At 46.2% G+C, this 12,670-nt stretch overlaps 1 protein-coding gene and 1 long non-coding RNA gene across 2 annotated transcripts; both read right to left on the reverse strand.

The window, feature by feature from the left end:
• Positions 1-497: 497 nt before the first annotated feature.
• On the reverse strand, positions 498-3,851 carry LOC109760101 (uncharacterized). The gene is made up of 4 exons (XM_040396183.3): positions 3,334-3,851; positions 3,045-3,225; positions 2,342-2,586; positions 498-710 (listed from the first exon to the last, which is right to left on the reverse strand). Exons 2-4 carry the CDS (start codon positions 3,205-3,207, stop codon positions 498-500), a joined length of 621 nt encoding a protein of 206 aa, XP_040252117.1. The 5' UTR covers positions 3,208-3,225; positions 3,334-3,851.
• A 1,450-nt stretch (positions 3,852-5,301) lies between these two features.
• Positions 5,302-6,802, reverse strand: LOC141026443 (uncharacterized). Its single transcript, XR_012188588.1, has 3 exons — positions 6,542-6,802; positions 5,693-6,142; positions 5,302-5,611 (listed from the first exon to the last, which is right to left on the reverse strand). It is a non-coding gene; the product is annotated as an uncharacterized lncRNA (long non-coding RNA).
• Between the last annotated feature and the right edge of the window lie 5,868 nt (positions 6,803-12,670).

Raw genomic sequence — 12,670 nt, forward strand, 5'->3', positions numbered from 1 at the left:
CTGCCGGCGAGTGGCCCGGCGCCCCGGCAAGTTCTCCTTCTCCAACTATCTTCTCGTCCCCGTTCCTCTCTCCATCCCTGCTCGTCTCCTTCTCCTTGACCGCCTCTCTCCTCCTCTGAAGGAGCACGAGGCCTGCCACTGCTCCTGAGCCGCCACAAGGACGGCAGGTGGAGGAGATCCGATGCCGATGGGCCGCTCATGCCGGTGTCTGAGCTCTTGGATTTGCTGGAGGTATCGTTGCTGCACGGAGATGGGTCGACGGGCGTGCAGAGGGACGGCCCTGCCGCTCTCCTTGCCGCCGCCCGCAGCAGAGGGAGGGCTGCCGCTCCTCCGACCTCACCGCCGCGCCAATCCCGCACGGCCCAGCCTCGCCGCCGTACGCGCCAACACCAGGGCCCCGACCTCGCCGCCGACGCCAACTCCGGTTCCTACGCTGTGGATGCCGCCTGACGCGCCACCTGCACAATAGCACCACCGCTCCTCGCCACCTACGCAGCCTACCCATGCGACGGTGCCACTCCCCGCCGCCTCCCCGCGCCCGCCTGCCCCGAGAGTCCCTCCCACGCGATGCCGCCTGCCCCGAGAGCCCCTCCCACGCGACGCCACCTGCCCCGAGAGCCCCTCCCACGCGACGCCACCTGCCCCGAGAGCCCCTCCCACACGCCGTCGCCGCTCCCCACACGCGACTCAGAAGCGCCGTTCATCGCCCACTGAGAAGAAGACGCACTCGACGAGTGATCTGGATGCGCTGGTTGTCGAGATCGATGTCGCCCTCAGCCGCAAGCGGATATCCCTCAACAACAAGTGCCTCGACGAGGACACTGAAATCCTCTCGTGTGAGCAACCATCAATCTCCCACTACTAGATCGGGATCGCGCCTTGGCGCGAGGGTGCCGGTCACAACGTTTTGATCAAGTGGGTAATGCGAAGTCAGTAGTAATCCAGGTACAGCATATACATTCATACATGATAACAATACAATGAAGAAGAAACATTCAATTGTGATGGAAGCGAGACATAGTGATACTCATTATCGGCGTCACACTATAAGGCACGATCAATTTTAGTGCGTTCATAAGACCACAAAACATAGCCACTCGATAGGAAGTTTGAAACCAAAAGCACAGCCACTCGACATGAACTTCGGTACCAAAAGCGCTATAATAGGAGAGGGGGTAATAAGCGCCGGATAGGAGAGACAACTACCGAGTCATAGCTACTAAGCATACCAATAAGTGTCTTCATTCAACTGCCTTTAGTGACATGTTTCAAGCCATAAAAAGGAAAGCTTTGTACAAACTAAATGTGATCAAAGTAATACAACCTTACGGTGCCATCAACAAAAGAAAATTTTGGTTTCGATGCGGCAATTTCCTTCAAAAAAGTTGAGCAAAACATGGCTAACAAAGAGCCCAACACATCTGTTGATACATCAAGTCATCGACTAAACCAAGTCGATTTAGAGCAAAAGTGCATATGCAGCATAGCCTCGATGTAGAATGTATCAAACCAAGTGATGCACCTGCCTAAATAGGGCGAGATTTGTAGTGACCATCAAAAGCAGTAAATAACGATCACAGTAATCAAAACAGGGCAATTGCTATGGAACAATTCACATTGATTAAATACAAAATTCAAGACGCACAAAAAATGAAAACATGGAAGGGCATAAGACTCACCTCAGGTACCCTACCTTTCTCTCCGGACTTTAGGTACACAAAAAAACCTCACCGTAAGAGTTTGCCCCCATTGCCGCAGCATGGTAAATTTCCATACCGCAACAACAAACATGCAGTTTCATAGCCTACAAGATTGACACTGCTGCTATGCATTATTGCTTTTGCTAATTTTGAATGTACTATACTCATGATCAAAGCATGAATTGAATATTCAGATAGACTGCACCCCCCGTCCGCAAATCACACACTCGAGTGTAAACATGACCATTATCTGAAACAGAGAAATAGGAAAGAGATGCATAAACCGCATGAAACATGGAATAAGTTATTTTTTTAATTCTCGGCAGAAAAGCACCACCAACGACCCATCATCAATGAAGGAGCTAGTAAACTTAAAAAACCCTAACCACACTATGAATCACAGCTGCCAAGGTATCATGCGTCATGAACTCAGCAACGAGCAGCCGCTCGCCACCCTTGTAGCATCATCCGATGAGGTTGGACAAGCGAACGCTCTGCAACAGCCCAACTGCCCTAGCCTCCTCTTGTGCATCCAAAAAAATATGACAGCCAAATTCAGTTCAGACTCCGCGGCAGAGGCCAGTCGAACACTGGTGCATACGAGGTGACGATCCACCCCCCCCCCCCGAAGCAAAACAAACCAAAGCAAGGGGCACGAACCATGAATTGGCGTGCGTTAGGCCAGGCGGAGCGGTAGAAGAGCTTGATGGCGACGGTGGTGCCAGAGCTGAAGAGGGCCCGTGGTAGATGGCGTTAGGCTCCTTCTCGCAGTGCTCGAAGACGATGTGGTCCGTTGCGAAGCCGTCGGTGGAGGCGCGGAGCTCGTCGAGGTTGTACTCCGCGAACACGGGCACGCCGCTGCCGTCCTGCCCGGTGACGCCATTCTCTGCAGGGGCACGGAGACTGGATCAGCAGCGGATCGAGCCCTCGACCAATCAGCAAAATGAGCCCAATGCAAGGTATGCAAGGCATAGTCAATCCACAGGATAATTGATTTCCATGGTCACGACAAAAGCAAGAAGGGGATCGGTATTGAACTGGACACTAAAACTGAACATTTTTATGATATTCTAAAAGCTTTCATACACATAAATGATGCATTTCACAAGGACTGAAACATACCAGCACATGGTTTACATGATTAAACTGAAAAAACCTCGAAAGGACCACTTAAATCTAGAGTTAATCCAGCCAATTATCTGAGCGCACCTTCTCTGAACATATTTCTACCACATAAATTTAGAATTATCTAAATAGTATCAACAATATCAAGTTTGAGGCAACCGAACACAAAATAGAGAAGGGGGGAGGAGGAGCGAGTTGTGGCGGGCTAGCTGTACCTACTTGAGCTGGCCCTCCTCCTCTTAGAGAGGACAACGATCTGGCAGTTAAGCGTCTTCCAGGCGCCATCCTTGAAGGAGAGCTCGACGATGTCCTTCCTAGTGCTGGCCACATCGCCAGCCAGGCAACACTGCTTCTCCGCATTCAGGAGTGACTCGATTGCCATGTCGACGCTGTTGCCCTCCTGCCTCACCACAAACGACCATCGTCACACGTGTGGTAATAGCACATCAATCGAAAACCCTAGGCACAGGGACGATAACATGTGAAGCAAAGCAGATCTGCGTGTTACCTCGTGTAAAGGTTCTGTCACACATGGATTTCTTTATACAATTGAAACTCTTGTTTTTTAGGTGCGGTGGAAATTCTGTGAAAAGAACCATTATACAAAAAGTTAGATATTTGAATGTGAGGTTACAAAAATAAAAGGAATACAGTGGGTCCCTGTACGCCTAAGTATCTACATACATCTAAATAAATTCATATACCCGATGAAGTGTGTAAGGCTGAACCAAAATGTAGAACAAAGGAGCTGCTCGATCGAGTATTTAGGCTGAACCAAAATGTAGAACAAAGGAGCTGCTCGATCGAGTATTTTCCAAGCCCAATTCATACCAACAATGTTTAATGGGGTTTTAAAGTTCTAAAATTGGTCACGACCATCTTCAATCAGGAGAAGCACCAAAATTAATTAAAGAAAACTTGCACATGTATTAGTACTATGAGTAACTCTACTGATTGCTAGCAACCTCTGAGATTATCCTAACAAAATCTCACCAAGCAATCCGTTTAACTCGCATGGAGAAGAACCGCCGTTTCAATGATGCTACCGGCTGGGAAACTAATACATAATTCAGTTTGCATGCATTTACTAATCAACATCTCTACGTATCTACATGAAATGCGCCATGGAGAAAAGCAGCTAGCTACACATGTATAGATCAACCGAAGGTTCCAAAGAGTAAGCCAGTAGTATTACCAGCTCCCAGTAAACAGCTCCCAGATAAAGAAGAAAGAATCACTGATTATTTCCATACATCAGAATTATGGCTGAAAAATGTAATTAGAGTTATGACTCTTGAACAAAGCTAATACCCATGAAACACACACTTTGAAACCACGAGTGCTACTAATTTATCTATGCAAACCTACAACAAAATTATGGCTGAAATGACATGCCATGAAACTGGAGGGGTAGTGCATGTTTCGAAAAAATGATCGAGGTTCCCTAATCCTAGTAATGTGAGCATGAACCCCTGTGTGACAACCTACCTTCAGTGGCAGAGCTATAAACTACCGAATGGACCAAAATGAAGCTATAGATAAAATCAGTCATTTACCTAGCTGGAGAAACCAAACAAGAAGTAAAATCACAGGAGGAGGCTTTCATATCTACAGATAATCAATATCTGTCAACAGAGCCAACAGAGCGTAGGTAGAGAGAAACCTCACCAAGAGTAGCTCAAGTGGGCCTTGGAATTGCACACACCACCATGGAAGTTTTGTGCACTGGGGATCAGTCCCAGAGGTGTTGTCACTTCAGCCTTTTACCTCGCTAACACACTCGTACCCCTCATTCAGGAACCGCTGGAGGAAGAAGGTGAACGTCAATGACCAAAAATTGTTTGCTATAAAATGTAGAAATTTCCAATGAACACTAAATAACAAATATTAGACTAACATGTGTTTTATTGTAAAATGTAAAATAGAGCAGAAACACCTTAAAACTATTTGATCCCGGTCATCACATTCTTCCAAACAAATGCTTAGAATTGAATGTCAAAATATAACAGGCGAAGTCTAATACTTACGTGTGCAACATAAATTGATTCACACTAACTATGACAAGTGAGGATTAGATCCAATTTTTGCTATTTCATAGCTCAATTTGTATATAGCTTCAGCCCACATGATAACATGAAATTAAGCACGTGCAAATGGGTTTCTTCATGCAGAATTAAGGAAGCAATAATGGCAACTCCATGAACAATAATTATAGCAAAATAGGAACAAAGCAAAACAAGAAAAAGAGGCATGCAAGAGCATCACCTAGCATTCGGGGTGACATGGAAGTGCTCACTCAGTTCCTTTACCTGAAAAACAACCTAGAATGTAAACATATGTGAAGTTTCCTCTAAATGTTAATATATCTAAAATTTCCAAAAAAATGAGTATTATAGCACACAAGCTCTCCAAAAGTTCCAGCGTGATATTGTAAAGAGGTGTTATTCACAAATCAATTTAAAGGGTGGATCTGATACCTAGGACTGTTAACTCTTCATTCTGATCAAATGCTCCATTACTTTGAGATATTCAATTGCATTTTGTGCCTGGAACAAATACATTGGAATAATTTATCAGGTCATCTGAACAAACGAAGGATAAAATGTGTGATTGTGGCAACAAAGAGTGAAAAGAAAGGTACCGGTAGAGACTCAGTTACTGCAAGGTCGAGATAAAAATTCTGAGATGCTCCCAAGCCGCAAGCTTTTTATTTGCAAACATGGGTTGGAGAGGGGTTCTCAGAAGTTCCAGTATTTGGTAGTCAGCGAGCAAATTATATACATGATCTGGATAGAGATGGAAGCATTACCCTGATTGAAACTAAGATGGATAATAAAGAGAAATTAAGATGAGCAATTAATGGTCACCTGATTCTTCTTTAATCTGTATTATAGAAACCTTGCAGCAAATTTTTAGAACTGGACCAACAAGCACATGTGGTCGGGAGAAAAAAATGTTGAAAGTGTCATCCACTTGTCATACTTGCATACCAGCCGATTTACTCCAAGGCCATGCTAATTGATCTTGAGACATCAATTTCTTTCAAATCACAGAGAATTGCATCAAATAAAGATTGATCTGGTTAGAGGATGCACAAATCTGCATACGACAAAGTGTATTGATGCAAAATAATGTAATGAAATCTCTAATTGATGCACATGCAACCAATTGAGTTATTACCGTTCGACTCCATAGAAGTACTAAACTTGATGATAAACAAAGAGTATACATGGATTAGCCAACTGAGCTATTCCCACACCCATTGCTAAGCGTCTTATGTGCAGAGAAACTTCTGGATACGTGCTCGTCGCACTAACCTGCCAAAGTAGATTTTATGAACGGTGCAAATCATTGAACTATCTAAAGAGCTAGTCAGCAACTTAATTGAACAGATGGTGAGCAAAAACTGTATTGAAGCTAGGTTATGAATAGCCCATAAGGCACCCTCCTACCAATGCGGCTGCAGGCCATTGGAATATTCAGAGTTTATGTGACTACTCGGCTAATCAATATTTCAGCCACTGAACACTGAATCATTGCAGCTTGTAAGTCAACTACTAATGAACAGTCCTCCCCCCTATGGATCATGCCACAGACAGCAGAACCATCCCAGATCAGAAGCCCGCACACCACTAAACGAATCTAATACTCTGAAATTGAACTGGGCACATGATAAACTCATACTGTGTAGAAGAGAGTAAAAGGAGAGGAGCTACCTTCAAGCAAACTTGACCCAAAATCAGAACCCACGCTCAGGGCCTGGGCTCTCCCTCTCCCTCTGGCGCATGGTGGTGGAGAGGTGGACGGGCGTGGTGCGTGTTTCTGCCAGAGAGCTCATCCCAGCGTGCCCATCATCGGCGGCTCGCTGTGTACCTCCTTGTCCACATCGGCCGCTGCTCTCCACGAACAGAGCCCAAGGGGGAGGAGCGGTAGCGAGACCATGGGGAGTAGGAGGCACACGCTCGGGCTCGAGCTCGAGCTCGTTCATGGCCGCCACCTCGCCCGGATCCGGATCCGGAGCACCCTTCGACCCCTCGGCGCTCAGCAAAAGGAGCTCTGCTCGCCGCCCCGCCGTCTTCGGATCTTGACCCGCCACTCCCCCTGCGCACACTCCTCCTATGGCGACGAGAGAGTGAGCGAATGAGACCTCTGCCGTCTCTGCGGCCGACACACCTCCAGCTGGGCCGTGAGGTACGGCGATGGCGCCACAGGAAACTCGACCACCTCGTCATCTCCGTGGCTCGCACTGCTCCTCCTCTGCCTGGTCCCGACGGGGAGGAAAACAGAGGCGCACAGGAGAGGTCGTGGCTTGCGCTGCAGAAAGGGAGGACAAAGGAGGAAAAAGGCAGGATGGAGATGGCGCTCCTCACGTCGGCGGCGGCGCGGAGAGATGTGAGGGAGAGAGAGAGACGTGAAAGGAGAGAGAGGTGACCTAGGTCTCACCCGATTGGGGATGAAGCAATGAATCGAGGGAAACCGCGTGGCAAGGGGTAGGTGAAATCCCAATAATGCCCTCAGCGGGGCACTGAATTTACTGGCGGTGGTAGCAGATATTTACCACGGGAGGTAACTATTCATTGCTACAGGGCTTTGGTTATGATCCGGCGGCCCAGATCATCCGGGCGCTTGATCCGACGGCCGGAAACGCATCAAAAAATCGATCGAACGGCCAGAATGATCTAAACTCTGAGAACGCTCGGGAGCTCCCAACTAACATAGTAGTCTGATGTCCCTATTCCTCCTCCATTATCAATGATATGCCACGATTTAGAAATTTGATTGATTCATATATGGTGTAGATGTTTTGTTCTGAAGGGCTAAACTCAACAACCTGGTGTATGACCAAAAGAAGAGTCTTAATCTTGTGAAATCCCTGTGGACTTGCCTGTAAAACATAATCGTTTCTAATTACCTATTTCTGAAGTGCAAATGCATGACATCGAGTTCAGTATTCTGAACTCAAACTCAACAGTTTTACTAGAAATAAATTAGCAAATAATTATATAAAACAAGTTATAAAAAAGAAGGCACCTGCAGGACCAGCTACAGTATTGGTGCAAATCATGCATGTGGTTATTATGTACATAATTCTTCCTTGCACAAACCAAGTATTTTCCAGTGTAAATAAATAGATGGGTAAGCTTTAAGAAGGTTTCATATAATTGCAATGTGCACATGCACTGTTGAAGAAAAAAGGAACCCAACATGCTAGCCTCTGATGTCTTTTTGCTTCAGTTAACTTGCACTGCAATCTGGATGTCTTTCAGAGTGTTATGGTTGTCCAGTTCATTCAGACATCGTGTTCCTCCAGCAGCAAACTTCCTATCTTTTCTACTTCCAAGCTCCTATATTTCTGAACTAGATAATTAGCTGCTAACTATGCTGCACTTGCAATTGTCATTCTGAAACTTAACTTCTCCACCAATGTCATTTTGTGGGTTTTTTCTTCCAAGTTCTGATGCTATTGTTTCAGCTATTAATATTGAACTGTGTTCTCCAAGCATATTTGATATTTAATTGTGCTTTGGTACGGTGCCAGGTGCTACTGAACAAGTAGATACAGAGATACTGATTAGTGGCAGTCAACAGCAAGTAAGAGATGCAGATGGGGTACCGATTGCTCATTCTTTAGATTACCCGGGCTCGGATGGGGTACTGCCAGATTTATAAGCAACCATGTGCTGTGAGGATCTCCTATGAGGATGGTTAAGATTGATGCACGCCCATCCTTCTCACAAGTTCAACTAAAGTTTGGTGTTACTCTATTTTTACTATTGTTTCCTTATCAATATCTCAGTGCTGGGGTAGAATTCATTTGCCTTTTATGTAGTTCTTCGTTGAAAGCCGAATGTGCTACCCCTCTGTCTAGGTGTGTAAGTCACCTTACGAAAACCAAATAATCCCATAACAATTAGGCACCGTCATTAACTCCCTCCTCGTTCCTTGTTTTGTGACATATCAACCAATAAGAGATGTGGGCCGTGCATGCTTTTAATGACTTGAGACTACCAAACATGACATGCAGTGGTTAGTTCATTGCATGCAATGCTATTAATTAGCAAAAAGACATTAAGTTTTCTCGTTTCCCTCTCCGCCTTGGTCGCGGTGCACAACGTAAGATGACTTACACACCTAGACGGAGGGAGTATCTGAAATGTTTTCCCTAGATGAAGGAAGTACAGTTTGCATGTAATTTTTTACTGTTAGTTTCAGATTGTTCCCTTTTCCATGTGCATTTACTAGACGCCTGTATGAATCTCTGTCATTTTTGGTCCAGCAAAATTTAAGTCAGTTCAAGTTACATTGAGCATTTTTCAGTTCTCTCTCCTGTTAGACTAATTTAGGTAGTTTGGTAGTACATGCATATTCGCTTCGTGTCCTTTCTTTCAGACATTTGGCAAAGTAAAAATTTCTCATTCCGTGTAAAGTTATTTTCTCATTTTTTGCTGCTCGCGTATGTGTTAACCTGTACTGAGATTGTTTATTATGTGTCTGTGTCCGGCTCCTGTAATCTGATGCATCTATTTAAAGAATTTGGCTAAAATATACTACACTAGATGTAGATCCAAAGTTTAGATACTTAATAAGGATCCTTGAATTTGGAAAGTCATTACAGTGGGGAAGAGATCATCATAGTCATTTGAGGGAACACATCTGACTTGGATCAGCTCGAAAATGCTATAATGAGTATAGTTTATTTCACATACATAATAAACAATTTGATGCAGTTCTTGTCCCTAGAGACTTCTTAGGTGTAGCAGGTATCTTGAACCATCAACAATGCTTCCAGATGCCGCCCTGGGCTCTCGGGAGTACACCGGGCCGCCACGCCTCTGCTTAGGTGATGGCAGCGGCCGGTGCCGGTCTTCTTCTTGGCGCACATGCGTTATCTCTTCGAGATCTACGAGTTTGGTGACAGGCTGCTAATCCTTTGATGACCCACAAGTGGAGGGGATCTATCGTAGTCCTTTTGATAAGTAAGAGTGTCGAACCCAACGAGGAGCAGAAGGAAATGATAAGCAGTTTTCGGTAAGGTATTCTCTGCAAGCACTGAAATTATCGGTAACAGATAGTTCTGTTATAAGGTAATTTGTAACGAGTAACAAGTAATGAAAGTAAATAAGGTGCAACAAGATGGCCCAATCCTTTTTGTAGCAAAGGACAAGCCTGGACAAACTCTTATATGAAGGAAAACGCTCCCGAGGACACATGGGAATTATCATCAAGCTAGTTTTCATCACGCTCATATGATTCGCGTTCGTTACATTGATAATTTGGTATGTGGGTGAACCGATGCTTGGTTGCTGCCCTTTCTTGGACAAACATCCCACTTATGATTAACCCCTATTACAAGCATCCGCAACTACAAACGAAGTATTAAGGTAAACATAACCATAGCATGAAACATATGGATCCAAATCAGCCCCTTACGAAGCAACTCATAAACTAGGGTTTAAGCTTCTGTCACTCTAGCAACCCATCATCTACTTATTACTTCCCAATTCCTTCCTCTAGGCCCAAACAATGGTGAAGTGTCATGTAGTCGACGTTCACATAGCACCACTAGAGGAGAGACAACATACATCTCATCAAAATATCGAACGAATACCAAATTCACATGACTACTTATAGCAAGACTTCTCCCATGTCCTCAGGAACAAACGTAACTACTCACAAATCATATTCATGTTCATAATCAGAGGGGTATTAATATGCATAAAGGATCTGAACATATGATCTTCCACCAAGTAAACCAACTAGCATCAACTACAAGGAGTAATCAACACTACTAGCAACCCACAGGTACCAATCTGAGGCTTTGGGACAAAGATTGGATACAAGAGATGAACTAGGGTTTTAGAGGAGATGGTGCTGGTGAAGATGTTGATGGATATTGACCCCCTCCCGATGAGAGGATCGTTGGTGATGACGGTGGCGATGATCCCCCCCCCGGAGGTAAGTTTCCCCGGTAGAACAGCTCCGCTGGAGCCCTAGATTGGTTCCGCCTCATGGCGGCGGTGTTTCGTCCCGAAAGCTTGCTTATGATTTTTTCCAGGGTAAAAGACTTCATATAGCAGAAGATGGGCACCGGAGGCCTGCCAGGGGGCCCACGAGGCAGGGGGCGCGCCCAGGGGGGTAGGGCGCGCCCCCACCCTCGTGGATGGTGGGTGCCGCCCCTCTAGTACTTTCTTCGCTCAGTATTTTTTATTAATTCCAAAAATAACTTCTGTGGAGTTTCAGGACTTTTGGAGTTGTGCAGAATAGGTCTCTAATATTTGCTCCTTTTCCAGCCCAGAACTCCAGCTGCCGGTGTCGGTGTCAAAATCCGCGGATCTCGGATAGGGGGTCCAGAACTGTGCCTCATTGAGAGGGACATCAATATCGTCAATGTTGTTCAAGTAATGCTAGTTCGTTGGACCCTGCCGCGCCAGCGACGGCCTCTCCGCCTGTAGGAGTTCAATCCAGAAGGGTCGCGGACTCTTCAGCACTTCTTCGGCGCCACACACGAAGGAATGTGGAGATTATTCTTCAGGAAACGAAGGCAATGGCCGGACACCACCGAAGATGTCGGCCTGGACTGTAATCATTCGGATACCCCCGTAAGTACTCGTTTGCCGAATACCTCATAATCAGATACCCAGTGGCCAGATACTGACCGAATCATCCTTTTTCAGGGCTGGATAAAGAAGGTGGAACGGATTAGGTGTCCGGCTCCCCTTCCCGAAGACTCAGCTAATCCTGTGCTAACAAGGATGCTGGCCTCGGCACCATATCAGGCGCCGGCAAGGGAGGGCAAAGAGGAGAGCGAAAAGACCCGGGATGACCTTTGTTTCGGAAGTAAGTCAGATACCGAGTCCGGAGAAATCGACCTTTCCTTGCCTGAAGATAGAGGCGAAAGAGGAGCCAGCATCCCTTCTCCGAGTAGGAGGAAAAGGGCCGCCTCCGAAGGTTGGGAGGGGCGGTCCCCCAAAAGGGGCAAGATGTCACCGTCAAGCGGCTTGGGTTTGGAAAGCGACGCCGTTGAACAGCTCCGACAAGGGGACAAGCCCTCGACCAAACCGTAATTGAATCCGGAATACTTTGATAGTGTCCCGCTCCTTTGCCGTTACCGAAGATGTACGTAACGTGTCCGTGCATTTTTATAGGTCGGCACAGAGTGTTTCTGGGCAATCCTCTTCCTCGGGAGGTCTCCTCCCAGAGATGAAGGAGAGCGAGACGCCTCCCCCAACCTCCTCACCCAATAAGGCGGACGACTCTGAAGTGTCATCGCGGAGGGTTCTTCCTGATCAGCAAGTTACGCAGGGGATAAAAGAGGCAGTACCCGAAGGTGGATCTCCGACCGTCCGAGATTCTGGGCTGATAGTAAAGGCCCCGAACTGTCTGGCTCGCAGCCGACGGTGATTCTGGAGACGGGTGAACAGATTCCTTCAAAGGATGGTGGTGCTCCTAGAGCAGCTTTCGGAGACCCGGAGGCTCCAGATATATTGCGGGACATGTTGCGAAAAGCATCTGTCTCGGGGGAACAGCGTACCTTGATGGGTACAGTGGTTGAGAAGATTTTGTCCGCGAAGAGCGGATTGAATGAAGCCTTCATGAGCCTGCTAAAAGGCTTCGAGGTTTGTGATATAGTATTTTCAGCTATTTTTTATTTGCAAAGATGCACATGTGTATAGGTAGTAGCCCCTGAGACCCGGGTTGGCTTCCACTCAGAAGCGAATCGGAGGATCAAAAAGGATTACTCAAGGAATGATCTGATGAACTTGAACATAGGATGTTTCCCCCTCAACTACTTCCCAGACTATGGATATTGCCGAACTGCAGCGGAAGCTTGATGTAGCAAGGGA

The sequence above is a fragment of the Aegilops tauschii genome, chromosome 7 (assembly GCF_002575655.3).
Source record: "Aegilops tauschii subsp. strangulata cultivar AL8/78 chromosome 7, Aet v6.0, whole genome shotgun sequence".
Classification (NCBI taxonomy): domain Eukaryota; kingdom Viridiplantae; phylum Streptophyta; class Magnoliopsida; order Poales; family Poaceae; genus Aegilops; species Aegilops tauschii.

What these genes read in the sequence shown, in the direction of transcription:
- LOC109760101 (XM_040396183.3), bottom strand. Translation starts at nt 3,207, where the DNA reads ATGGCAATCGAGTCACTCCTGAATGCGGAGAAGCAGTGTTGCCTGGCT. An exon ending in GAGGAGGAGGGCCAGCTCAA is followed by an intron (nt 2,587 to 3,044) that starts GTAGGTACAGCT and finishes GTGCCCCTGCAG; the next exon opens with AGAATGGCGTCACCGGGCAG. An exon ending in GGTTCGTGCCCCTTGCTTTG is followed by an intron (nt 711 to 2,341) that starts GTTTGTTTTGCT and finishes TCTTCTTCTCAG; the next exon opens with TGGGCGATGAACGGCGCTTC.